Source organism: Carcharodon carcharias, chromosome 21 (assembly GCF_017639515.1).
Source record: "Carcharodon carcharias isolate sCarCar2 chromosome 21, sCarCar2.pri, whole genome shotgun sequence".
In the NCBI taxonomy this organism is placed as follows: domain Eukaryota; kingdom Metazoa; phylum Chordata; class Chondrichthyes; order Lamniformes; family Lamnidae; genus Carcharodon; species Carcharodon carcharias.
In genome coordinates, this window is record NC_054487.1 from 26,779,376 (window position 1) to 26,805,707 (window position 26,332).

A 26,332-nucleotide genomic window follows, 5' to 3' on the forward strand; every position below is an offset into this window, starting at 1 on the left:
AATTTGCGAGCTGCTGCATAAGCCTCATTACATCACCGCTCTGCGGCAGCCTGAGGCTGCTGCATGGGTATCATGAGCCACAGCTTCTGTGGGTAGCCCTGGTCCCCAAGGAGCCAGCCCTGCAGCCTCTGTGGACCCTGGAAGACTGCAGGGATCAGTGAGCGGCTCAGGATATAAGCTTCATGCATGCTCCCTGGAAACCGTGCATTTACCTGCAGGATGCGTTTCTGGTGGCCGCATACCAGTTGCACATTCAGTGAGTGGAAGCCCTTGTGTTTGATGAAGTCCACTGAGTGTAGCGATGGAGACCTGAGCGTTGCATGAGTGCAGTCAATTGCACCATGCACCTGTGGGAATCCCGGTATCAGGGCAAATCCAATGGCTCTCGCATCCTGGCTGTCCCAGTCCCGGGCTATATGCACAAAATTGTGTGCCATGGAGAAAATGGCATGACCTCATTCGAAGCATTTGTGGGTGGCGGATTGTCAAATCTCACAGAGGTCCCCTGTGGAGCCCTGAAAGGAGCCATTGGCATAGAAATTTTCAGTGCAGCGGTCACTCTCACAGCCACTGGCAGTGGATGCCCTCCATGACCGCTTGGCTCCAAGTCCTTCAGTAAGTGGCAGATGTGAGCCACCAGATCCCTAGACACGCGCAGTCATCAGTGACACTTGTTCTCAGTCATTTGCGGGAATGGCAGGCAGCATCTATGGACCCTGGGTGTCGCTAGGTGCCGGCCAGCCATGGTTCGCTGTTGCTCCTGGGCAGTGTGTGCAGAAGCCCCTGCTGCCCCTTCTTCATGAGGTTGCTGCTCCTGCCTTTGCATGACCAGGTGCCTCAGTCGCTCTCTCCTCCATCTTCTATAGTCTCTGTAGGCCATTAGGCATACAGCTAGGTCACCAGGATCCATGATCCTGACGTGGTCCTTCTGCAGCATGAGAGAGAGAGAGAGACGTGATTATCATGGCTGTGGGTAGCAACCTTCCTGGCCCTGTGTGATCATCCTTTAATGCTTCCCGGAGAGGGCCCCTTGGATGGCCAGAGATGATTGCGCTGCATGGCTGCCCTGTCAACCTGCAACACAGGGGACACTGGCCCAAACCAGGATGCTGAGATTGCAAGGGGCTGTGAGGGCCTCCAGCAGTGACTGCTACATGGCCAGTGTTGGTGAGGAGATTGTACAATGTGTGCAGTCCAACTGCTCTGTGGTCCAATAAAGTGGTGGCAGACTCACAGTCCATGCAGGGGGGCGGGGGGTGTTGGGTGGGGGGGGTGGTGAGGGGGCAAGGGGGTAAGTTATGGAGTGCTTGGCGGCCCTTTGGTGCCTCCGCAATGCTTGCATGGGCAGGCAGACTAGGAGGCTAACCCCAGTCATATCACTGTGGCTGTGCCTGATCTGGCTTAGTTGCAGAGGCATGGTCAATTTATACAGGTGTCCATAATGCGTGGCCATTTCCCTTGCTTACCCTGCCCCCTACCTTGAATGCCTGTGCGCAGGATGCAGTGCCAGGGCAGCACTTAACCCCTCCCCACCACCCACCTCCCACCTCAGCAGTCACCTCAGAGGCTGGCCAGCACTTAGCTCCAGACATCCCCTACCCCGCAGCAGTCGTCTGCAGGGCCAACATCAGTTTCCACCATCCCCCAGAGGCCTGTAAACAACAGGCGAGCTGTGGAGAACACGGCTGCTCACTCACCTCAGTTTTCCAAAGTGAAGGCCAACAAGTGCACATTGCCTGCGTGCTGTTGTGAAACACATCGGCGTGCTTTCCCACCTACATGGACGGATGATACGGGGAGGGGGTGGGGTTCCAAGAGCCTGACAGGATGGCCTTTTAATTATATGCTAATGTATTATAATTAGCTCCCCGCCAGCCGATGGCGGGAAACGCGGCCCACCGTTGGTGAGCTGAGTGGAAGATCATGACCTGCCTTCACGCCATCGTAATTATGGGTCCCGCCACATTTTCCGCGCACGCCACCTACCACACTCACCACCAACAGGCTCATAAAATTCCGTAACAGAGTGGAGAGCTGCAAGGATCAGTGCATGGGCCTCAGCTATTTATAACCTTTATGAATGACTTAGATGAGCTTAATGCGAGGTTGCAGAACAGAAACAACCTTGTCCCTCATAAAATTATACAAATGTGGAACAAATCAAATATTTCATTTAGGTAAATATTTGCAAATTTCCAGTTGCAGCTAAAGTCAAGACATATTAAGTTTGATGACACTCTTAGGAATATAGGAACAAAGGAGCAGGAGTAGGCCATTGAGCCCGTCATGCCTGCTCCGCCATTCAATATGATTCTGGCTGATCACCCACTTTTTCCAACACTATCCCCATATCAAAAACAGAATTACCTGGAAAAACTCAGCAGGTCTGGCAGCATCGCCGGAGAAGAAAAGAGTTGACGTTTCGAGTCCTCATGACCCTTCAACAGAACTTCAAGTTCTGTCGAAGCTCTTTTCTTCTCCGCCAATGCTGCCAGACCTGCTGAGTTTTTCCAGGTAATTCTGTTTTTGTTTTGGATTTCCAGCATCCGCAGTTTTTTTGTTTTTGTTACTATCCCCATATCCCCTTATATCATTGGTATTTAGAAATCTGTCAATCTTCTATTTTAAATATACTCAATGACTGAACTTCCACAGCCCTCTGGGGCAGAGAATTCCAAAGGCTCACAACCCTTTCAGTAAAACAAATTCTCCTAATCTCGGTCCTAAGCAGCTTCCCCCTTATTTTGAAATTGTGTCCCCTGGTTCTAGGCTGCCCAATCAGGGGAATTGCCTTACCTGCATCTACCCTATCCATCCCTTTAAATATTCTGTAGGTTTCAATGAGATCACCTCTCACTTTTCAAAACTCTAGAGAATACAGGCCCAATTTCCGCAATCCCTCTTCATAGTACAGTCCCACCATCCTGGGAACAAGCCTGGTGAACTTTTGTTGCACCCTCTCCATGGTAATAATATCATTCCTCAGGTAAGTGTATCAAAACTGCACACAGTACTCCAGGTGCAGTCTAGCCAAGGTTCTATACAATTGAAGAAGCTCTTTAAGGGTCCTGAAACATTGAAACTGTACATGTTTGCTTGAGACAATATTTAAATTACTACCAATTTCAATCAAATTTTAGAGGAGAATGTCTCTGTGTTAGCAAATTAGTCAGGGCCAGAATTTTACTTCTCCGGGCGGGCCTGACCCGAATGGATGTGAAATAGCATAAGATGACGTCGGGCAAGCGTCCTGATGTCATCGCGCGCTTGCGTGATATTTCACTTGGCAGGCGCATGCGTCTGTCAGAAGCACGCCTGCCGACAATTAAGCAGGCAATTAAGCCCATTAATGACACAATTAACATCAATTTTACATGGCCCGTCCATATTTACAGTTGGTGGATAGGCCAATGTCCCAAGCAGCATTCACATATTTGTCAAACCTCAATCCAGGGCTGGATGAAATCTCTGTGGGGAAATAAAATAAAAAGACATATCTGTAGTTGAGGAAGGAAACCTGCAGCACATTTGTCTTACCACCGAAGGTATGGTCGGGGGTTTGGTTAACTCAGTTGGTTAGATAACTAGAGTGTTGTGCAGACTGACACCAATAGTGTGGGGTTAATACTAAAATGGCTGAGTTAGTTTTTGGGACCTGCCTCCTTACCTTGTCCCCTAGTGATATCATGGCATTAGCCATTTTAATGAAGCATGCTTTTAGGTACTTGATTGTGCTGCATGTTGTATCATTTTTGTGATTTCCTTTATTCTCTGGAGGTCTTCAGCTCCTTGGGGCAGCTGTCTGCCTTCAGGGAGCTCACTAGAAGCGCTCACCCGCACCCTCAACTAGGTTGAAGCCTGCCCTCACCCCGGCAGCGCTGAGCATTTCTCAGTGTTTGTTTCATACAGGCTGGCTAATAATTGGCCAGCCAGCATGAAATCGCGGTTGGGGGGGCCAATCGTGGCCAGAGGCCCATTTCCTGTCCGCTTCCAGGCCCGCTGATCGTGCATGTCCGACGACTGAAAAATTCAGGCCCAGGGTTTAAAGATTTCCCTAACACCAACTTCATTAAAACTAAAAATGAAAACATCAACACTTAACAACATGACCTCAAGGAACATAGCTTCACAATAGAAACCATTAACACTACAGTGATATAATGTCCAGTGTATGTCTAAATAGATTGTATTAAAGATATCATTTGTTTCTTTAAAAAATTGAACATACATTACTTTAGAACCATGAAATAACTAAGATGGCCAATTAAATCTTTGGTGGGTCATTCACAAAACTGATTTTTTCAAACCTTGATTTATGGAATTCTTGAAAAAAAAAATGGGGTCTGGCTGCTAAAAATGCAACCCTGAACATTCCAGTGTTCTCTTGTTAAAAAAGACCTTATTTAGGCTGCGTCTGCAAGATAAGCTCCTTGAAATGGACAGCCTGTTCTGAACATGCCATAAAAAGACTTAAAGTAAACTAACCATTTCTTGTTGTAACCAGATACTGAAAAGGAAAAGATGTGGTAACTATAGAGAGCATAACAAAAGGGCACTATAAATTACAATTATAGCTTTCAATAACTTTTCTCACCTGAAATGATTTGATAAACGTCCACAGCAATGTTCGGATTCCCTCACCTCGACTTAGCAGTTTCACCAAGCGCATCACCCGAAATAGACGGAAGAAGGTAATGGAAATCCTAGAGTTTTCATCTGAATTCTGAAGTACCTCACAGAAAGTAACAGGTCACAAAACATATTGAAAAGTGACAACTAATGGCAATACTGCTGCCAGAGCTCAGACCCAACAGCTTTCTGGTGACTTTTAATTTTAAAAATATCTTTCTTAAAAATATAATGTAAAATACCCAAAGTTATTAGAACTATTAACCCATTCACCACTAAAGGTACCACTTGATGTCATTCTCACTCTATCATTTGGTCCAAAGTTATATCAGACAATTCCAATGTTACAGCTGGACGCAGTCTACAGCAAGTAGCATCAGAACAGCAGTGTTTACTGAATGGGTTAAGCAGGAAATGTGCATAAATAAACACACACACCACTATTTTGATCCATTGACTTCAATGGATAGATCATTACTTTAATACATCACTCAATTTTGTTCCATTCAAAGTATAAGAGAATTATATAAATTTATGGCATAGAAGGAAGTCATTCATCCCATCTGGCCTGCATGGCTCTTTGAAAGAGGAGCCCTAATTTGTTTCACATCCCTTCCCTCTACATTTATTATCGAAATATACTACCCCACATTAAATTCCATCTTTAACTCAAACTGCCATTTTATCCCTATACTGTTGCAGCTTCCTTTCATCCTATTAGAGCATCACCTGCAAATTTAAATACCATTTTCTTTTTCCCTATTTGCAAATCATTGGTAAACATTGTGAACTGAAGTAGTTTCAGAACAGAACCCTGTGTGGCACTTCTACCAACTTCCAATCACTCTGAGAAAGTTCCTTTAACTCCTACTCTGTTTCCTCTCTTCTAAACAGCATTTAATTCAATTTTATGCCGTCCCTCTAATCCCTTATCCCTTAAATATACTCCAAATCTCCTGTATGGTACCCTGCTAAAGGCTTTCTTCACTTCTTCAAAAATCCCTTATTAGGTTTTCCCAACACAGTCTTCCATTTTCAAACATCCTTTTAATTTTATATAAAATGTTAAGAGTTTTGAGGAAAGCTAAAAAACATTCCAATTTCTTGTAAGAATTAGTAATTAATTTTCCATTCTTCCCAGAATACAATTGGTTGGAATTAAAGTATCTCAATATGTTGCCATTTTAAACCATACTTTAAAAAAAACTTACAATGATTTGTTTGTCCTACGTCTGAAAGGGGTGTTTCCAAAAATGGGCTAATGGCCATTTTCAAATGAAGTCTGTTACATAGATAATACGTCACTGGTAATAATTAGTACAACCTGGCTTGTGTTAAATGATATAAGTGTGACCTTTTTTCAGAAGTAAGCATGTGGAATGATTTCGGTGAACTTTATACATTTCTTTATTTTATATTTTTTGCCCCTGTCAAATTCATTGCTTCTTCTGAAAATGTCCGATACAAGGTACAGAAGAATGCTTGTGGGATCCTCCACTTTCTGATTTATACTGTTTGATAATTCAACTGAGATCAGGAAGTTATTTACAAGGAAGAGAATTGTGGGTATGAACCCAATGAACTGCACCAATAGACCAAACCTCCTCTCTCTCTCTCTCTATGAAGCATCCTCTTTGCCTAAAGCTGCTAATCAATCAAGGCTTATGCCTAATAGGGAGCTCTGGATACAGCTGTGTTTGGTTTAATCTCGTTTCACAGAAAGGAAATAATAGTGATGTCACTTACAAAAATAAAACAAATAAATTAAAACTGAAAACTTCAACAATACTCTATACTAAATATTTTCTCTCTTATTACCTATAAACATAGACAGGGCTTAATTTTTTACCGAGGCTTATTCTATTTCATTGATAGGCAACCAGAAAACTTCGTGGGATCTAAGGTACCATTGCATAGTCACAACAACAACTGAAAGAAATGACACAAGTCATACACAGTGACAAATTAGTGCACGCTCCACAATATTTTAACACAGACTATAGGACCATAATGACAGGCAAAATAAATAGGCTGAAAAAGTGCACAGACTCAGTTTCAAACGGCAGTGCACAAAAACAAACAATAAGCATGCAGTAGTTGAGGAAGGAGACCTGCAGCACATTTGTCTTACCAGGGGGGTGGAAGTGGATGGGGTATTCTCAGCTGGCTTTAAAAAAAGGCAGATAGAGATGAGCTATAATAAGACTGGCCGTGAGACAGCATTTCCACTACATCTCTGCACAAGTCTGTATTGTTAAACTAACAAAGTAGCCACAACATCAAGGAGAGGCATTTCACAGCTTTCTTTCCCCCAGAAATGCTTCAAATAGAACTAATAGACTTTTACTTTGATTTGAGATATTTGAAGTTTAGTCTTATTTGTGTTGGTCATTTACATTTTACAATTTGTGATATTTACTTAAAGGGACTTCATAATAGAGTTGGTAGAGTTTATAAGAACAGTTAGCTCTGAAAACTCTGCTCAGACCTTTTGTATCCATTGCAGGTGAGAGGCTCCAAGGCAACATGAAATGTCTACTTTACTGTGAACTATTATGATATAGTTTATAGATTATTATCTTAGACTTTTAATTTATTTTCTCATTAACTTTTTAAACAATTTTCTTTCCTCCTCTCATCCTCTGAAGCCTCCATGTTTGGGAATGTTTTTGCAGGTACCATAGTCATCTCTTCTGCCCTCACTGCAGCATTTCACCTCAATCTACATGTTAGATCTGAAGCAGGGTTTTCACAGCTGGCTATGCCAGAAAATTCCTCCAAATTACTTTTGCTACCTTACCCAAATTACCATTATTTATATGTAAGCAGGCTTTCTGGGCACAAAGACATCAGAGGCTCAAACCTGGGCTCAACTGATGCCCATACATGTGCTTTTTTACCACAACTCACTAACTAGTGATCAGAAATGGGAATCCTGATTTTTCCTTCAGTAACACAAGGTGGTAATGCTAATTGTAATGCCTACTACTTCCCCTGGTAGGGCAGTTAATTTAATTTTTGATATGGTAGAACATTTCTATTGGTGTTAATGTTGATACAGGGACAACAAACCTTTACTAGCTATGCAACTGGGTATTTATGCTGACAACTTGATAAAATTACACAGAAGTCCCTTTAATTGTACTAGGCAGGAGTTAGGTGTATGGCTTACTGCCTGGAACATAGGGAAATATTAAATAGAAGAAGACAAACAAAATATATCAACTCACTCATCTTCAATAACAAACAAAATTAATATTTTCTTACAGAGAGTATAAGTGCTGCAGTTGTACCTTTATAATAGTTAGATCTTCAACTTACATAATCATGTACATAAATATGAACTCGCACCACAACCAATATGGACTCCAATTCAATGGCAAACATGTCAGTACCTTGCTCATTGTTTAGTAATTGAGAATTAATATAACTGAAAAATGACATTTTGTCGAAGCTTTTCGTCTTGCACTCATTAGGATAATCACAAAAACACTAATGTCAGGGGAAGCAGTAACTTTACACTGTATGAGAAGAGAGAACTGACTGGTTGGCAATTGGACTTTGATTGGTAGAGATGTTGCTATGGATTATGCACCAGTTAATGATGATTGACAGTTAACTGCCAAGCATTGTATGAAATTTAAACCAAGCAGTTTGACTCTTATTGGTCAAGGCATTGCCCTGAGGAATGAACCAGCGAATGGCTGCCACATTTTATTTAGCTGAAACAGGCTCAATGTGTGTACATGCTCTTTCGGTTTGCAAAGAACAGTGTCCTGTGTATTAATATATGTATCTTCCAATACACACAAATGTGCCACACTGCAAGCCCGACAGACAATCATAAATTGGTTGCCAGCATAATTTTTAGCACACCGAGGATTATTTATCAAATGTTGTCCAATCGCGAAATCACATCTAATGTTGGACACTGACCAGGATTTTCCGAGCCCGCTGGCCTAGGGCGTGTTCGGTGGCAGGAGCAGACAATATAGCACAATCAGTTTCACAACAGCGTGAAACCAGTTTGCGATCATCCGCTCAGCCCACCAATGGTGGACCGCGTTTCCCACCATCGGACGGCGGGAACTTCATTGTAATACATCAGCATATTATTATTTGGCCAGCCCGCCAGAATCAAACCAGCACCCCCCCCTGCCCCCGCTGGATCATCTGTCCACATCGGCGGGAAAGCATGCCGACGTGTTTCACAACAGCATATAAAAGGCATACACTTTTCTGGCTGAACGTGAGGGAAATTTGGAGGTCAGTACACAGCAATGATATGCAGAGCTTGCCAGGGTTGCCTTTTGGACTTCACGCTCGGGGGGAGGGGTGGGGTGCAAGGGCTGCCTTGCGGTTGAGGCAACTTGTTTGGGGGGGAGGCAAGGGCAGGCTCTGCCTTTGAGGCAGCTTGAGCAGAGGGGGCAAGGGCTGCCTTGTGGTTGAGGTGACTTGTGGGGGTGGGGGCAAGGGCTCCCTTGCGGCTGAATATAGCACACAAGCATTCGGGGTGGACGAGGGAAGCGGCCATGCATTAGGGATACCTTATCTAAAGTGACCATTCCTCTACAACTGAAACAGTTCAAGTGCAGCCATTGATATGACTGGAGTTGGGCTTCTAGCTTATCTGCCCACTCAAGCAATGCAGAGGCATCAAAGTGCCAGCAAGAGCTCCAGAGCTTTTCACAGCCCGTGGCACAGACTGCAAAGTCATGAGCGTTTTAGTTGACTGCAGAAAGTTGTACAACTGCACATATTGTACAACCTCCTTGCTAAAGCTGGTCATGGAGCAGTTAATGGTGGAGGTGCTCACAGTCCCTTGCAATGTCAGCATTCCGGTTTGACCAGTCTTCCTGATGGTTCAAGCTAACAGTGCAGCCTTGCAATGTGGGTTAGGAGAATGCCTGCGCCTGAGCTGAGAGCACAGCATGCAGTCCAATGAACAAAGCTGCAGCCAATTGGTCAGGTGGAGTGGGGCGGAGGTGGTGAGGTTTCGGGCAGCCATGCAGCACACTAATCTCTAGCCATCCAAGTGGTGGCCAGCACTCTCCGGAAAGCATTAAGGAGCCTTCAGACTTAACCAGGACAGGTTCTCAGTGCAGCCATATGTCTCTTTCTTTAATCCTGCAGGAGGAATGCATCAGGAGCACGGAGCCTGGTGAATTAGCTGTATGCCTGATGGCCTACAGGAGCAAAGACGATGGAGGAAAGAGCGACTGAGGCTCCTGGTTGCGCAGTGGCAGGAGCAGCACCTCTGGGAGAAGGGGTGGCCGGGGGTCCCGCAGAAACTGCTGAAGAGCCAGAGTGAGCCATTGCCGGTCGAAGTCTAGTGACACCCAAGGTCTGTAGACAGCGCCTTTCATTCCTGCAAATGACTGAGAATCCATGTCGCTGAAGACTGTGCATGTCTAGGGAACTGATCAGTCACATCTGCCACCTGCCACAGGATTTGGCGCCATGGGGACATGGAGGGCATCCAGTGTCAGTGGCTGTGCAAGTGACCTCAGCGCTCTATTGCTACGCCAGTGGTTCCTTTCGGACTCCACAGGTGACCTCTCTGGGATCTCACAAGCCTCCGCCCACAAATGTATCCATGAGGTCATGGATGCCATTTTTGCGAGGGCATACAACTCTGTGCATTTCACCTGGAACCAGGACAGCCAGGATGCAAGAGAGATTGGATTTGCCCAGATCTTGGGTTTCCCACAGGTGCAGGGTGTGATCGACTGCACTCACGTGGCGCTCAGGTCTCCATCGCAATACGCTGTTAACTACATCAACAACAAGAGGTTCCATTAGCTGAATTTGAGATTGGTGTGCGACCACCAGAAATGCATCCTGCAGGTGTGCACACAGTTTCCAAGTAGCGTGTACAACTTCTACATTCTCAATCAGTCACAGAACTCATAAGTTTTCCAGGATCCACAGAAGCTGCATGGATGCTTCCTTGGAAACAAGGGCTACCTGCAGAGACTGTGGCTGATGACATCTGAGCAGTGGCTTCAGACTACAGCAGAGGGAAGGTATAACGAGGCTCATGCTGCAACCCCCAACTTATTGGAGCAAACCATCGGGATGCTGAAAATGAGGTTCTGGTGCCTATACAGGTCTGATGGAGCCCTACAATATACTCCCCAGAGGGTGTCATGCATCGTTGTCATCTGCTGTGCCTTTTGCAACCTGGCCCTGCAACAGGTGAGAAGAGCTGACTTAGGAGGAGATGGAGGAGGACATCGACAGGGATGAGGGTGAGGAAGTCCTCAAAGGCGTCGATGACGGGGATGAGACTATCGCACTGGCTGAATGAGGCAGGTGTACTCGGGAGGCCCTCATAGCTGCTGGAACTGTGGAAGATGGTGATGACATACAGTGAGGAGACCCCATAGATCCTCACATTGTATCTGTGAATGTTTGACTCCAGTCTGCTTATGGCAGCGCGCACAGCCTTTGTGATAATGCTCCTGTCATAAAGACACATTGCAGGCCCTAATAGTCACTTGATTGCTGGAGGATGATGATGACATGCAGTGAGGTCACTCCATAGATCCTCAGATAGCCTCTGAGAATGTCTGACTCCTGTCTGGCCAAGGGCAGCTCACTTGCACTCTGTGATCAGGGTCATATCATAGAGATGCAGCCTGATCCTTTGTCTGCCTTCACCACCTGACCCCTTCAGGAGCACAGTGTCACTGGTGACAGATGCTGAAGAGATGGGGGCCAGCCCCACCTTAAAGGTGCTGAGAGCAAACAGAGAGAATGACAGAATTCTGTGATGCCTACCCACTATATTCTGGCAGCAATGACAAGCACCATCGAGGTGCAGGCATCAGTAATGTGTCCACGGACTGTGAGGCTGGACCATCAGCCTGAAGGCTGCACAAAGCACAGGGAAGAGTCTCTGGACTGAGACACTTGCTTTTATCTTCTGCAGAAAGGTTTCACATCAGAATGACATGAACACTGCTTGTCAGAACAAGGAGCCATAGGCAGGGGAACATTCTTGGGAGTTTATTTTAAATAGTGAACAGTCTGTACAAGTGATTAACACCTGTGCCCAGGGTGTGCAACTAATTCTTCTTAACTTTACTAACCTTGCTGCTAGGTCTTGGTGCTCCCTGGACATCCAAAGCAGAAGTGGAGGCAGCCTGCTGACTGCTATACCCCATCTATGATAACCTTGGCAGGCGTCCTCTGGAGGGCCAAGACCTGAAGCTGCTGAGATCACAGGAAGAGGGGAGTCAGCAGGGCTGGACAATCCCGGAGTCACCTGGATGGATGGCCCTGGGGTGTACACCTACTGATCCTCCTCCCTGTGGGTGCCTGAGGGTCACAGGCTGACTCCTTGAGGAGAGGAGGTAGCTAGAGTGAGATCGAGCTGCCCAGTATCATCTCGCTTACACACTGTTGGAGGCCAACTATGGCATCAACAATGGAATTGAGCCCTTGCAGCAGTGCAGGAGCAACATCCTGGACCAAGGCCTCCATGGTGGCCGCCATCCTACCAGTGTTGACCTTGGTGCACTGGCATGCTGGTGCTATCACCTCAGAGTGAAGGCGGATGGACTCCTCCACCAACGTGACTTGCAATTTGAGTGCAGCGGAGATCCCTTCCTGATGTTCCCGAGCTTGCCTCTGCAGCTCCAGAAATTGTGGCATGACTGAGTCCAGAGGCTCGTCATCTGACTTGGACTCAGCAAATTTCTGGCCTCTAGCAGTCTTCCGAGTGCTGGGGACTTGGGAAGAACCTGCCACCATCTGCTGTAGATCAGACAGTGCAATTTGCCCATCAGACTGTAATCCCGAGGCTATCCTAAAGCTAGGTCCTACCGAGCTGTGTGTCTCTGTGCTAGTGGATGGTGTGGGTGAGCGCTGTGACGGGCCTTCAAGGAGAATGCCTCCAGGTTCCTCTTCAGAGGTTTCTTTGGGGCTTGATTGAAGGCCCTGGTTCATGGACTCTGTCAGTTGTTCCCAGATGTGCCTGCAAAAGCAAGGGGGTTTCCTGGGAATGCATAAATTAGTATCTGGCCTGTGAAATAGGACACATCACTCACAGCGCAGTTGTCTGATGGATGTTGCATTGCTGGACCCTCACTTGGTACAGCAATGCTGACCTCACCATCAGCACAGGACAAGTCCAGATCCTCACTGGCCAGCTGTATGGCTCTATTTTGAAAGTCTGTGAGGACCTTGATTTCAGGCATTCCTCCACCAGTCTGCAACCTCTCCCTCTTGTTGTATGCCAGCTTGTCCTGCATGAATAGAGATGAGAAAGTATAGGCAGGATGCCTGTCAGGCCACATAATAAGTATGCCTGGCATGTGCGGCAGGTAAGTGTCCCATGGATGGGATGAGGACAATGATGGTGAGTATGAGAGAGTGAATGGTGCTATCCCTTGAACTGGCAGTGAGTGAGATCCCTGTGGATGTGTGATGGGTTTGTGAGTGTGTGAGATGAGAGTGATGAGAAGAGTGACTTACCCAAGCAGAATGGAGGAGATCATTCATCCCCTTGCAGCATTGGGTAACTGTCCTCTTTTGAGACACATTGGCACTGACCACCACTTCTACTGTCTCCCAAGCCTGATGGTCACGCCACTTCCCATCTATGACCAGAGTGGAGGTTGAGGACATCCCAGCGGGCCTCCAAGGCATCCAAAAGGTGTTGCAGTGATGCGTCCCTAAACCTGGGGGCTGCATTGTTTGTCTTTTGTGGACATCTTCCCTGCAGCAGTCATGGGCTGGAAGCACTGAGTTGTGGTGCGTGTGGCTAGAAGTTAACTATGCCACCCAGCATGATATTTCAGCATCATAGAGGGGATGGCAGACAAGCGAATGACAGCCTGCCTGCCATCAAAGCAGTGTGTTTCCCGGGAATGCATAACTAATGCACCGGGTTTGGGATGATACGGCATGAAAACCTGCCATTGCAGCCCCTACCACACTTAGTGCAAATCTGGGATGATTCCGCCTACTATGTTTTGAGTTCTGCAAGCACCAGCTGGTTGGGTATGGTCTGTATCTTGCCCATCGTGAACAGCAGAAGGGACAAGCCATTTGATACAATCCTCACTATAAAATTGGCCTTATTGGCAACCTCGTAAATAGGGTCCAAGCCATGTGCTCACCATGTAAGCATGATGCTGAAATAGGGCGCATCAAAGACATCCTGTGGGATAACGGCTACCCTGATCAGACCATTTCATGCTGTATATCACGCAAACTCATGAACATGCCTAAGGCTGTCACTTTTGCCCCAGAAAAATGCCTAGTCTACCCCAGATTACCATGGAAGAGCAGGGTATCTCAAATATTTGAGCAACAGATGAAGCTAATGTAGTAGCAACATAGTAACAGGATGCTGCCATCAAGCCAAGAACACGTTCTGCCTATTGCACAAATGGGTAATATGGTACATGAATTTCAGTGCCAGTATGATGCTAGGTATGTAGGCCGGATGTCCTAAAGACTGGTGGATTAGATCAAACAGCATGTCCCTTCCGCTGTTCACAACAGGCAAGGTACAGACTGTACCCAACCAGCCTGTGCTTACAAAACTCAAAACACAGTGTCCAACATTAGATGTGACTCTGCAATTGGACAACATTTGTTAAATAATCCTCAGTGTGCTAAAAATTATGCTGACAACCAATTTAAGATTGTCAGTTGGGCTCGCAGTGTGGCACATTTGCGTATGCTGGAAGCTACAAAGATTAATACACAGGGCCCTGTTCTTTGCAGACAGAAAGATCATGTATACACATTGTGCCTGTTTCAGCTGAACAAAATAAGTGATAACCATTAGCTGGTCATTCTCCAAGGTAACACCTCAACCAATCAGCACTCTCTTCTCACACAATATAAAGTTGTTGTTTCCCCTGACATTGGTATTCTCGCGATTGCCCTGATGAGTGCAAGATGAAAAGCTTCAACCAAATGTTTTTTTCTGCATTTACTGAAGTCCTATACTACCAAATGACTAATTGAAAATTAGATTGGAAATCCAATATCTATTAACTAAGTTAAGGTACTGATTCAATTTTGAACAAGGATTATCCTGATGGGAAAATATTCATCAATTCTTGGGAATGACTCCTGATACTATGCCTTTCCCTGTTCTTTTTTTATATATTGGTAGGAAACAAATCTCTTGATCAAATTCATAAAAAAAATCTTGAATACATCATCTAAATTTTGGCTATGCTAACATACTATTTAAAATACCTTTTATAGCCCCTTGTGTTTTTTTTGATTATATCTCCACTTTTGGCTTTCTTCTTTCCCTTTTTTAGGTTTCCTATATTTATTCTATTGATTCTGGCTTTCTTTTCAATTATCTATCCTATAGGTGCTGAATGGTTATTTTTAAAAATTTAAAATTTCCATTAATCCCAGTCTTTCATTCACTCACTTCTTTTCTTCCTGGAATTGGTTTGGTGTCTACACTTCATTCTCCTACTTAAATGTGTGATTGGTGCTTCCATTAACGTGGGCAGGGCCCCTTATTTTGTTACAATTTGCTTTTTTCAGTGAAGTACCCTTGTTTGCAATTTTTATTTTTCATGTTTACACTGAATTGATTTTTTTCTTGTTTATTGTTTCCCAATGTCCACCTTTTCTTTTATGTTATCTACTTATGTTATCTATTTGTTTCACTTCATTGCCCAGACTCAAGCCAAGTAGTGCTCTTTTTAAAAAAAATATCCTTTCACAGGATATGGGTGTCGCTAACTAGGTCAGTTTTTATTGCCCATCCCTAATTGCCCTTGCGAATGTGGTGGTTTGCCACATTCTTGAACCATTCTAGTCCATGTGGTGTAGATACACTCACAGTGCTATAAGGGAGGGTGTTCCAGGATTTTGACCTAGCGGCAGTGAAGGAATGGCAACAAAGTTCCAAGTCAGGATGGTGTGTGGCTTGGAAGGGAACTTGCAGATGGTGGTGTTCCCATGTATCTGCTGCCCTTGTCCTTCTAGGTGCTAGAGGTCATGGGTTTGGAAGGTACTGTCGAAGGAACCTTGGTGCAGTGCATCTTGTAGATGGTACACATTGCTGCCGCTGTGCGTTGACATGAATGTTGAAGGTGGTGGACGGGGTGCTGACCAAGTGGGCTGCTTTGTTGAGATTTTGCTGTGTTGAGATTCTTGAATGTTTATGGAGCTGCACTCATCCAGGCAAGTGGAGACCTTTCCATTACACTTCTGACTTGTCCCTTGTAGATGGTGGACAGGCTTTGGGGAGTCAGGAGGTGAGCTACTTGCCACAGAATTCCCAGCTTCTGACCTGCTCTTGTAGCCACAGTTTTTATATGGCTGGTCCAGTACAGTTTCTGATCAATGGTAACCCTTGGATTCAGCGAAGCTAATGTCATTGAATGTCAAGGGGAAATGGTTAGATTCTGTCTTGTTGGAAATGGTATTTGCTTGGGACTTGTGTGACACAAATGTCACTTTCCACTCATCAGCCCAAGCCTGAATGTTGTCCAGGTCTTGCTGCTTATGGACTTGCTTCAGCATCTGTGCAGTCATGCTGCTGAACATTAGCAAACATCCCCACTTCTGACTTTATGATGGAGGGAAGGTAATTGATATAGCAGCTGAAGATAGTTGGGCTGAGGACACTACCCTGAGGAGCTCCTGCAGCAATATCCTGGGACTGAGATGACTGACATCCAACAACCACAAACATCTTCCTTTTTGCTAGGTATGAATCCAACCTGTGGATAGTCTTCCCCTGATTCCTATTGACCTCAGTTTTCCTAGTGCTCCTTGATGCCACACTTGGTCAAATGCTGCCTTGATGTCAAGGGCAGTCACCCTCTTCTCACCTAGAGTTCAGCTCTTTTGTGCATGTTTGGACCAAGGCCGTAATGAAGTCAGGAGTTGGGTGGACCTAGTGGAACCCAGATTGAGCATCAGTGAGCAGGTTATTGTGGAGTTAGTGTGGTTTCACAGCACTATTGACGACCTCTTCCATCACTTTGCTGATGGCACTGCACCTGTTTATTTTCATGCATGGACTTGCCATCCTCATCTAAATCACTTAGGATAGGAACACCCAATGGAATCCAGTTTCCAACAGTTTGCTTGCTGAAAATTCAGTTGCAGTAGCAGCCAACATTGCTAAGAAAGTATGTTAAACAAACAATTTATTAAGTTGGAAAAATAATGGACTCCATAAGTGACAGAAAATAATCCAACGAGCTGATGCAACTCAAAAACAATTCTTCTTCCAAGAAACAGAGTTTTACATTAAATTTTTGGAATAGTAATTTATCTTTAAGAATTCGACTTCAGCAGACTGAACCAGTGAATTTGTCATAAAGGTATGTTACATGGGTGAAGTGAGCACCAGGCGTAAAGCTTGGCCCTACTACATGAATTTTGGCATTGGATCTCATTATCATAACTCTTCCTATGCAAGGAAGTTGACCCTGGCCAGAAGTGTTATTATCCTTTGGCCTCATTTATTTTTTGAATGCCATGTATTGCAGTGTGCTGTAATTTGTTAGTCCAAAATAATGACCTGCATTCACCCACAGTAAGCCCCTCACAAATCCAGGGCTAATTCAGGCCTAATATTTGCTTAAAGAGTGGATCCATTTTTGTCAAGCTCTTGTAACTTCTTTGTACCAATGCTACCCATTGCATGGTTTTCCAGCCAAGGCATTTTTTCTATTTCTGTGTAGAAATTTTTGTTCAATGATTTTTATTTATAAGCTCACAGCTTATGTTGGCTGACAAAAAAAAATGACAGTGATACAACTTTATTTATCATTGCTATTGGAATACCATGGAGCCCAACTAGAAGAGCCATCCAAAGCAAACTGAGAGGGATAAGAGGAAGGGAACAAGGCTAAACTTGCAAACCAATGGTAATGATATAAACACAAATACATTCACAGCAAATTTACTTCTCAATAAGAGTTTAGATTGCACTACTTCACATGGTGCAGCAGGGAAAGGGCTATGACATCTCTTTTGCATTCCAAGAACATGTTATGAGCTAGATTTTCTGACAGGTATCAGGACCCTGACAATGGGTAATATAGGATCCCAAGCCATCTTATGTTATCAGCTGCCCGCTGGCACAATCTTCATAATTGGTGGCCTCCATGTGCGCAGACCTATACAGGTCAGTAGGCTGACTCCCGAGACTGGAAGCCCAATCAGAGGGCTTACAGTGATGTCAGGCTGGTAGCTCCACCGGGAGATGTGGACACTGCCAAAGCAGGCAGACGATTGTGGGTGCACTTCAACATGTAATTGCCCTCTGTTAACTGCATAGATTCATGAAATAAAGAAACCTGAAGTTGGTAGGGCTTTCGGGGTACATGTGAAATCTCTCTGCCTGACTATTTAACACCGCAGTGGCTGTCCTTTACCCCATCACCCCTTCTTTGGGGCACGGAGTCCCCCCCATACCGATTCCAATGATCAACTGGCATGCTGCCAGGTGACTGCCTCAATTGAGCTGGACGGCATAGTGTTACTATCTAGTCAATTGCACAAATTATACCTTCATTTCGATTTGAAGTCTGATATTGACCTGTGGAATTTATAAGCAGTAATAGTTAACTAAATTCCCCAAAGGGTGTTCCTAAACATTTGCCTTAAAGGGGAAAACCAGGTTAGTAGCTAAACTTCACAAGTGTGCTCCAGATCTTAAGGCTGCCCACAAACAATGCTAGGGACAATGCATAAATATATAGTGTATTAGGCATACCTTAGTGGAAACATGCTCATAGGACAAAAAAAGACCACAATTGCCTCAGATTTCACAAGATTATACAGAGGAGGCAAACCGCTTAACCTAATACCGCACGCATTCAAAAAGGGGGAAAAAGGCTCTAGTCCCTACATCATGCCATTCAACATGCCCTCAAATGGCTTAAAGGTTTTTTGCCACCATTATTCTTCTTGAAAGTTATTTTAAAGTTCCTATTTAATATAAAATGGAAACAGAAAATACTGGCAAAACTCAGCAGGTCTGATAGCAACTGTGGAGAGAGAAACAGACTTAATGGGCAGAATTTTCTGCCTGTCAGGCGGGTGGGCCCGACCCAATTTCTAGCGGGCGGGAAGCCAAGCCCCGCCAGAGAAGTGGGCCCCACCACCATTTTACATGGGCGGGTCAATTAAGGCCCGCCCAGCGTGATGTCCGGTGGGAAGCGCAATGCACTTCCTGTGCGGGTGGAGGGGATTCCCCAAAAGCGAGAGTGCGTTCTTTCACGCATGCGCACTTAAGGTTGGACGGGCAAGTGCTTTAATTGTATAATTGATCCTGTCAATGGCCTCAAGTGGCCATTGACAGGTCGGTGGGCCCACAGCTGATTTTGCTGCGGGCCCACCTTCCTGAAAGTTTAAGTGGACCGGGATAACGTTGGGGGTTCCACCCAATGTCATCCTGTGTCATTTTACGCGTCAGTGAGCGAGCCCCGCCCCCTGCTCGCCGATGGCAAAATTCTGCCCAATGTTTCAAGTCTGTATGACCCTTCTTCACATAAATTAATTATCCATTCACCAGCTTGAATTTATGCCCTCTTGTTCTAATATCTTGTTTCAGCTTGCATTTAAGCTCCACATTTACAGATTTCTCTGAAAGGTCATTGAACTGAAACATTAGCTCTGTTTTTCTCTCCACAGATGCTGCCAAACTTGTCTGTTTTACTTCAGATTTCCAGCATCCCCACTATTTGGTTTGTGTTATGTGGTCAAACTATGATCTAAACTGGAATAGCTGTCCAGTTTTTGCATAACCTCCTGTGACTTGCACTCTTTTTTTTTATTCTTTCATGGGACATGGGCGTTGCTGACTAGGCCAGCATTTTTATTGCCCATCCCTAATTGCCTTTCAGAAGGTGGTGGTGGTCTGCCTTCTTGAACTGCTACGGTGCATGTGGTGTAGGGACAGGCACAGTGCTGTTAGGGAAGGAGTTCAAAGATTTTGACCAAGTGATAGTGAAGGAACGGCGATATAGTTCCAAGTCAAGATGGTGAGTGGTTTGGAGAGGAACTTCCAGGTGGTGGCATTCCCATGCATCTCCGGCCCAAATCCTTCTAGTTAGTAGAGGTCATGTGTTTGGAAGGTGCGGTCGAAGGAGCCTTGGTGAGTGGCTGCAGTGCATTTTGTCGATAGTAAACACCGTAGCCGCTATGCACTGGTGGTGGAGGAAGTAGATGTTGAAGGTGCTGGATGGGCTGCCAATCAAGTGGGCTTGCTTTGTCCTGGATGATGTCAAGCTTCTTGAGTGTTACAGCAGTACTCAGCCAAGCAAGGGGAGAGTATTCCATCACATTCCTGACTTTTGTTGTGTAGATGGTGGATGGGCTTTGGGAGGCCGGATGTGAGTTACTCTCCACTGTTAGGAAATTGAGATAGCTTAAGTAAGTTATACTTGTATTTGTGGGTATTAGGAATGAGTTTTAGCTTTAAAGTTTAAGTTTGATTTGTATTTCTGTATCTGTGTGTTAAGAAAGGTCAAATGTAGTTTTAGTTTCACTTTAAAAGGCTGCTTGCATTTCTAATGAGACATTTACAACCCCTATAAAGTGAAAAGTAAACACACAAGAGTAGGAAGAACAGTGCTGTTGCCTAGAAACAGGGAGCCAGATAAGTAGGTTTCTCCCACACCCACACATAGAAGAAGAAAGACAGCAGTTTGTTTTGGAAGCTGTTTGAGTTCAGTTGGCTTGAAGGCAGCTGTGAAGCAGTAGCAGCCTAAAAGGGGACAGATAGCAAGTCCCAAGCTAAGAAAAACCCCAAAAGTCTAGGGAAGTAGAAGAAGAGAAAGTCCAAAGAAAACCTTCTAGTTAAAGGAAGGACAGGAACCTAGGTAAAGGTCCTGTTAAGTTAAGAATGAGGGGCATACAGAAAGGCTCCAAGCTTCAGATTTAAAGTGAGAACAGCTTGCAAGAAGCAAGAAGGTTCAAAGAGAGAACTGAAGGTCTGTACTTCTTTGCTATGGGCATGTGAAGCGGTGGTGTGCTGTTAAGGTTGAGTTGGTGAGACAGAGTCCAAAGAAGGCAGCTTGAGTGCATGTGGTGACCCAGGGAAGAGAAATATCAGAAGGAGAGTTCAAAACCCTGGAGGTGAACCCTTGCGGAAGGTGTCTGAGCAAAAACGTCATTTGGGAGGAGCCCCGCTCGTTGATGTATAAAATGACGTGCGGTGACATTGGGCATGTATCCTGGCGTCACCGTGTGTCATTTCAATTTTTACTTCGGCGGGCGTACGTTGGAATTGGCTGCGCGCCCGCCAAACTGTCAAAGGCTATTAAGGGCATTTAACAGTAACTGCAATAATTAACAGGGCTGCCCATCCAACCTTAAGATTGGCGGGCAGGCGAAGAGCCCAGGCAGCCTTCACATTTTTCATGAAACCTCATCCACAGGCGGGATGAGGTTTCATGAAGGGTTTATAAATGTAATAAAACTGTTTATTAAAATGTTTATTAAAATTCATTGACATGTCCCAGCTCATGTAACACTGTCACATGAGAGGACATGCTCATGCCTCAGGGAGATTTTTGTGCTCTTTCATGCACATGCGTGAAACAGCGCAGACCCTAACTCTCCCTCCTACCCCTGCCCACACAGGGAGCGCTCAGCACTTCCATGTGCGCATCACGCTGGGCAGGCCTTAATTGGCCCATCCACATAAAATGATGGCATTTAGCTGATCGTGGGCAGTGATTGGCTGCGCGCCCGCCCCTGCCCGTTCCCGTCCAGCCCACCCAATGGGGATAAAATTCTCCCCTTGGTTTCAGAGTGGTGTATCTGACCACAGAGTGCCATAGGTTTATATGGACTGTTTATGTACTGTGAACGTTAGAATATCAGATAGCTTTTGTAACTTGTGTTATCCTTACAAATCTGTATGTATCTGTAAAGGTATAGTTGTGGGTGAAGGAGTATTGTAATATAGTTCATCTCTTCTTGTTGAATAAATATTTTATACTTTTGTTAAAAGTTCATCAGCTGACTCCTATGCTTCTGTACAGTAGCCAGTCTCCAAGTATCTAAACAAAAGTAAAAGTTAGGATCTATCAAGTTGGGTTCCGCATTGGAATCAGGCTTCTCTAGGGACAACCTCAGCCTGGATCATAACCCACAGAATTCCAAGCCTCTGACCTGCTCTTGTAGCCCCAGTATTTATAAGGCTGGTCCAGTTCAGTTTCTGGTAAACGGTAACCTCTAGGATGTGAATAGTGGGGGATTCAGTGATGTTAATGTCATTGAATGTCAAGGGTGATGGTTAGGTTCTCTCTTGTTGGAAATGTCCTTGCCTGGCACTTGTGTAGTGTGAATGTTACTTGCCACTTATCAGCCCAAGTCTGAATATTGTCCAGTTCTTACTGCATATGGTATCTTCAGTATCTGAAGAGTGGTGCTGAACATTGTGCAATCATCAACAAACATCCCCACTTCTGAATTTATGATGGAGTGAAGGTCACTGATGAAGCAGCTAAGATGGTTGGACATAGGATACTACCCTGAGGAACTCCTGCAGTGATGTCCTGCAACTGAGATGATTGACCTTCAACAACCACAACCATCTTCCTTTGTGCTCTGTATGCCTCTGGCCAGTGGAGAGTTTTCCCCCTCATTCCCTTTGCTCCGGTTTCATTATGTCTCCTTGATGCCACACTCGGCCAAATGCTGCTTTGATGTCAAGGGCATTCATTCTCACCTCACCTAATGGAGTCAGGAGCTGAATGGCCCTGGTGGAACCCAAACTGAGCATCAGTGAGCAGGTTATTGCTGAGTAAGTGTCGCTTGGTAGGACCATTGATGGCCCCTTCCTTCACTTTGCTGATGATCGAGAATAGACAAACGGGGTGGGAATTGGCTGGGCTGGATTTTTCCTGCTTTTTGTGGACAGGAATTTTCTCTGATGCCAGGCAGATGCGAGTGTTGTAGCTGTACTGGAACAGCTTGGCTAAGGGCTCAGCAAGTTCTGCAGTACTATTGCTGGATTATTTTTCAGGGCCCATAGCATTTGCAGCATCCATTGCCTTCAATCTTTTCTTGATATCAAGTGGAGCAGTTTGGGTTTCCTGAAGACTGGTATCTGTGATGCTTGGAACCTCAGGAGGAGGCCGAAATGGATCATCCACTCGGCACTTCTGGCCGAAGATTGTTGCAAATGCTTCAGCCTTGTTTTTTGTATGTTGTACTGGGCTCCCACATCATTGAAGATGGGAATATTTCTGAAGCCACCTCCTCCAGTTAGCTGTTTAATTATCCACCACCATTCACGACTGGACGTGGCAGGACTGCAGAGTGTAGATCTGATCCGGTAGTTGTGGGATCGCTTAGCTCTGTCTATCACATGGTGCTTTCTTTGGTTGGCATACAAATAGTCTTGTGTTGTAGCTTTACCAGATTGATACCTAACTTTTAGGAATGCCTGGTGCTGATCCTGGCATGCCCTCCTGCACTCTTCATTGAGCCAGGGTTGATTCCCCGGTTTGATGGTAATGGTGAATTGGGGAATGTGCTGGACTATGAGGTTGCAAATATTATGCTGCTACTGATGGCCCACTGAGCTTCATGGATACCCAGTTTTGAGTTGGTAGATCTGTTCGAAATCTATCCTAGTTAGCATGACGGTACTGCCACACAACATGATGGAAGGTATCCTCAATGTGAAGACAGGACTTTGTCTCCACAGGGACTGTGCGGTGGTCACTCCTATCAATACTGACATGGACAGATGCATCTGCTACAGGTAGATTGGTGAGGAGAAGATCACGTAGGTTTTTCCTTCTTGTTGGTTCCCTCACCACATGCCGCAGACAAAATGTAGTAGCTATGTCCTCTAGAACTCAGCCAGTTGTGGTGCTACTGAACCACTCTTGGTGATGGACATTGAAGTCCCCACCCAGAGTACATTCTGTGCCTTAGCCATCCTCACTGCTTCTTCCAAGTGGTGTTCAACATGGAGGACTACTGATCGATCAGCTGAGGGGGGGAGGGGAGGGGTGGCATTGGGGGTTGGTGGTAATAGGAAGTTTCCTTGCCCATGTTTGAACTGATGCCATGAGTCTTCATGGGGTCCATAGTTGATGTTGAGGACTCCCAGGCCAACTCCCTCCCAATTGCATACCACTGCGGCGCCACCTCTGGCGGGTCTGTTCTGTCAGTGGGACAGGATATACCCAGGGACAGTGAAGGTTGCGTCTGACACTGGCTGTAAGGTATGATTCCGTGAGTATGACTATGTCAGGCTGTTGCTTGACTGGTCTGTGGTACAGCTTTCTCAATTTTGCCACGTGCCAGGATTTTACAGGGTCAACATGACTTTGTTTGCTGTTGTTGTTTCCAGTGCCTAGGCCAATCGGTCTGATTTCATTCCTTTTTATAGACTTTGTAGTGATTTGATCCTAGGCGATTTCAGAGGGCATTTAAGAGTCAACTGCATTGCTGTGGGTCTGGAGTCACATGTAGCTGACCAGGTAAGGATGACAGATTTCCTTTAGTAAGCCAGATAGATCTTTATGTCAATTGATTCATGGTCATTATTACTGAGATTAGCTTTTTAATTTCAGAATGAAGTCAAATTCCACCCTGTGCCATGGTGGGATTTTAACCCCTGTCCCCAAAGCATTAGCATAGCCCTCTGGGTTACTAGTCAGGTGACATTACCACTACATCACCAACTCTCCAATAGCTACCTATTGACTGGGTAACATAGTTCAGTCTGCCATGTTTGCTGCGTTCATTGTTACTTTTCAAGTTCTTACCATGTTAAGTGCTGAGTCTGTCAACGCACTCAAATTTATGTTTAGCTCATCCCACACCTTTTGCAGAATATAGAAATGGGCTGATTTTTCTTCTAAATGTTGTAACTGAAATTTTCTGCCTCTGTTCCGCCTGTCTATTGATTTTATTTAACTCCTGTAAGTTTTTGGTGATTCCACCAGCTTAATCTCCCTTATCTCACACCATCTGAAAGCTAAGTACTATTGCGCTCAGCCCTGCAATCCTCCTAATCCTGCACTATGATCAAAACAATTGGAGAGCAAGACTTTCACAGTACCCAAGAGTGAAACGTGTGATACTATCAGTTTTCTCAGGATTAGACAATCTACATAGGGTGGAATTTTCCATCCCCGCTTGCCACTGGGCTTGTCCGGTCCTGCCAAATATCAATGGACTTTTGGCTGGGCCGCTGCATCTCCCGCAGCGGGTACCACCATGATGGGGCCTGAAAAGCCCAGCCAGAGTGTGGAAGGACGCCCATGTCAGTATCACTGCATCTAGGGTACCAAAGTGAGGAAAATATGGAAGCAGCCAACTGCTTGGGAGCAAAGCCACCATGGCCAAACTAAGATTTTGATGGGAACTATCAATTGGTCCCTTTCTAGAAGAATGATTTCGAAAAGTAAAAATCTACTTTTCTTCACTGGTCCAGACAACAGAATCAGTCCAAAACACTCTGTAGGCTGCCTGTCATCTTTGCGGGCTCCTCTCAGGGCAATCCGGATGAGGGCAGCAGCTCCTCTGCCCCTCTGCCAGTGACCATGGCATCCGATGAGGCTGTGGCGACTGGGGAGATGCCAGCTGCGTCACTGGTCGGTCACTCCCTGGCAGGGCCAGCATAGGCTCCATGGGCCAGGGGACGCCCGCCAAGGTCATCAAGGCCAACAGGACAGTAGAGTGAGCAGGCTGTCTCCAATGCCAGAGTCAGTGAGGGGGGAGCATTAGACGCAGCACCTGCAAACGTAAACTTAAATCAGAATACATACAGAAATGTAAGTGTATTAAAAGGTGTTGAGCAGCACACATTGAAAAGCAGCTAATACGTGGGCAAAAGAAAACCATCAGTGATAAATCACCTTAGGCACCTTAGACTTATTACTGGTGGTTTTCTTCGGTCCCCATATTAGTTGCTTTTCATTTGGTGTGCTGCACAACACCTTTTAATGCACTTTTATTTCTGTATTGTAGTATGTTATCAATAAATGTTTTAGTTCTCATCAAGCCTCTGGGTGCTTCATTACTTCAGTAGGCATATGTGAACCCATGATGTTATGAGTGACTTGTTTGTCATTGAGCTTTATTGACAAGGCACATTATTAATGTTCCTAACCAGGCAAATGTTGCTCTCAGGTGTTGAGTATGGAGCCTGCAGCCCTGGCATATGTTGGAGGTCCATCTGTGGTGGGCTAGCTGAAGGATCATTGGATTAAAGCCTCTCAGGTGTCCCTGCCTCCCTGGAATTTGCCCGGGTCAGTGTCTGTCCCCTCAGTATTCTCCTGAGTGTGCTCGTCCTCGGACTCACTACTGGACTCATCGTCTGCAGCCAGGACATCTGCATCCACATCTTCTTCCTCTGCTGCGTTCCCCCTTTCCAGCACCATATTGTGGAGAGCACAGCATGCAACCACTATCAGTGACACACGATCTGGGGGGTACTGCAGTGCACCCCCTGAACGGTCCAGGCATCGGAAGCGCATCTTCAGAAGACCAATGGTTCTCTTGGCCACAGCCCTTGTGGAGGCATGGTTCCTATTGTACCGCTGCTCAGCCTCTGTTCTTGGATAGTGGAGAGGCATTATGAGCCACCCTATGAGTGGACAGCCCTTGTCACCCAGCAGCCATCCATCCAGCCGGGCTGGAGCACTGAAGAGCCTCAGCACCTGGGAGTGTCTCAGAATGTAGGAATCATGGGAGTTATCTGGGTACCAGGCACAGG

At 45.5% G+C, this 26,332-nt stretch overlaps 1 protein-coding gene across 1 annotated transcript in view; it reads right to left on the reverse strand.

Moving 5' to 3' along the window:
• Window positions 1–26,332, reverse strand: part of cacna1c (calcium channel, voltage-dependent, L type, alpha 1C subunit) — a 1,373,114-nt gene that overhangs the window by 228,606 nt on the left and 1,118,176 nt on the right. The window contains exon 32 of the mRNA XM_041215565.1: window positions 4,595–4,723. Coding sequence (XP_041071499.1) covers window positions 4,595–4,723 — 129 coding nt within the window. The remainder of the gene's footprint in view (window positions 1–4,594; window positions 4,724–26,332) is intronic.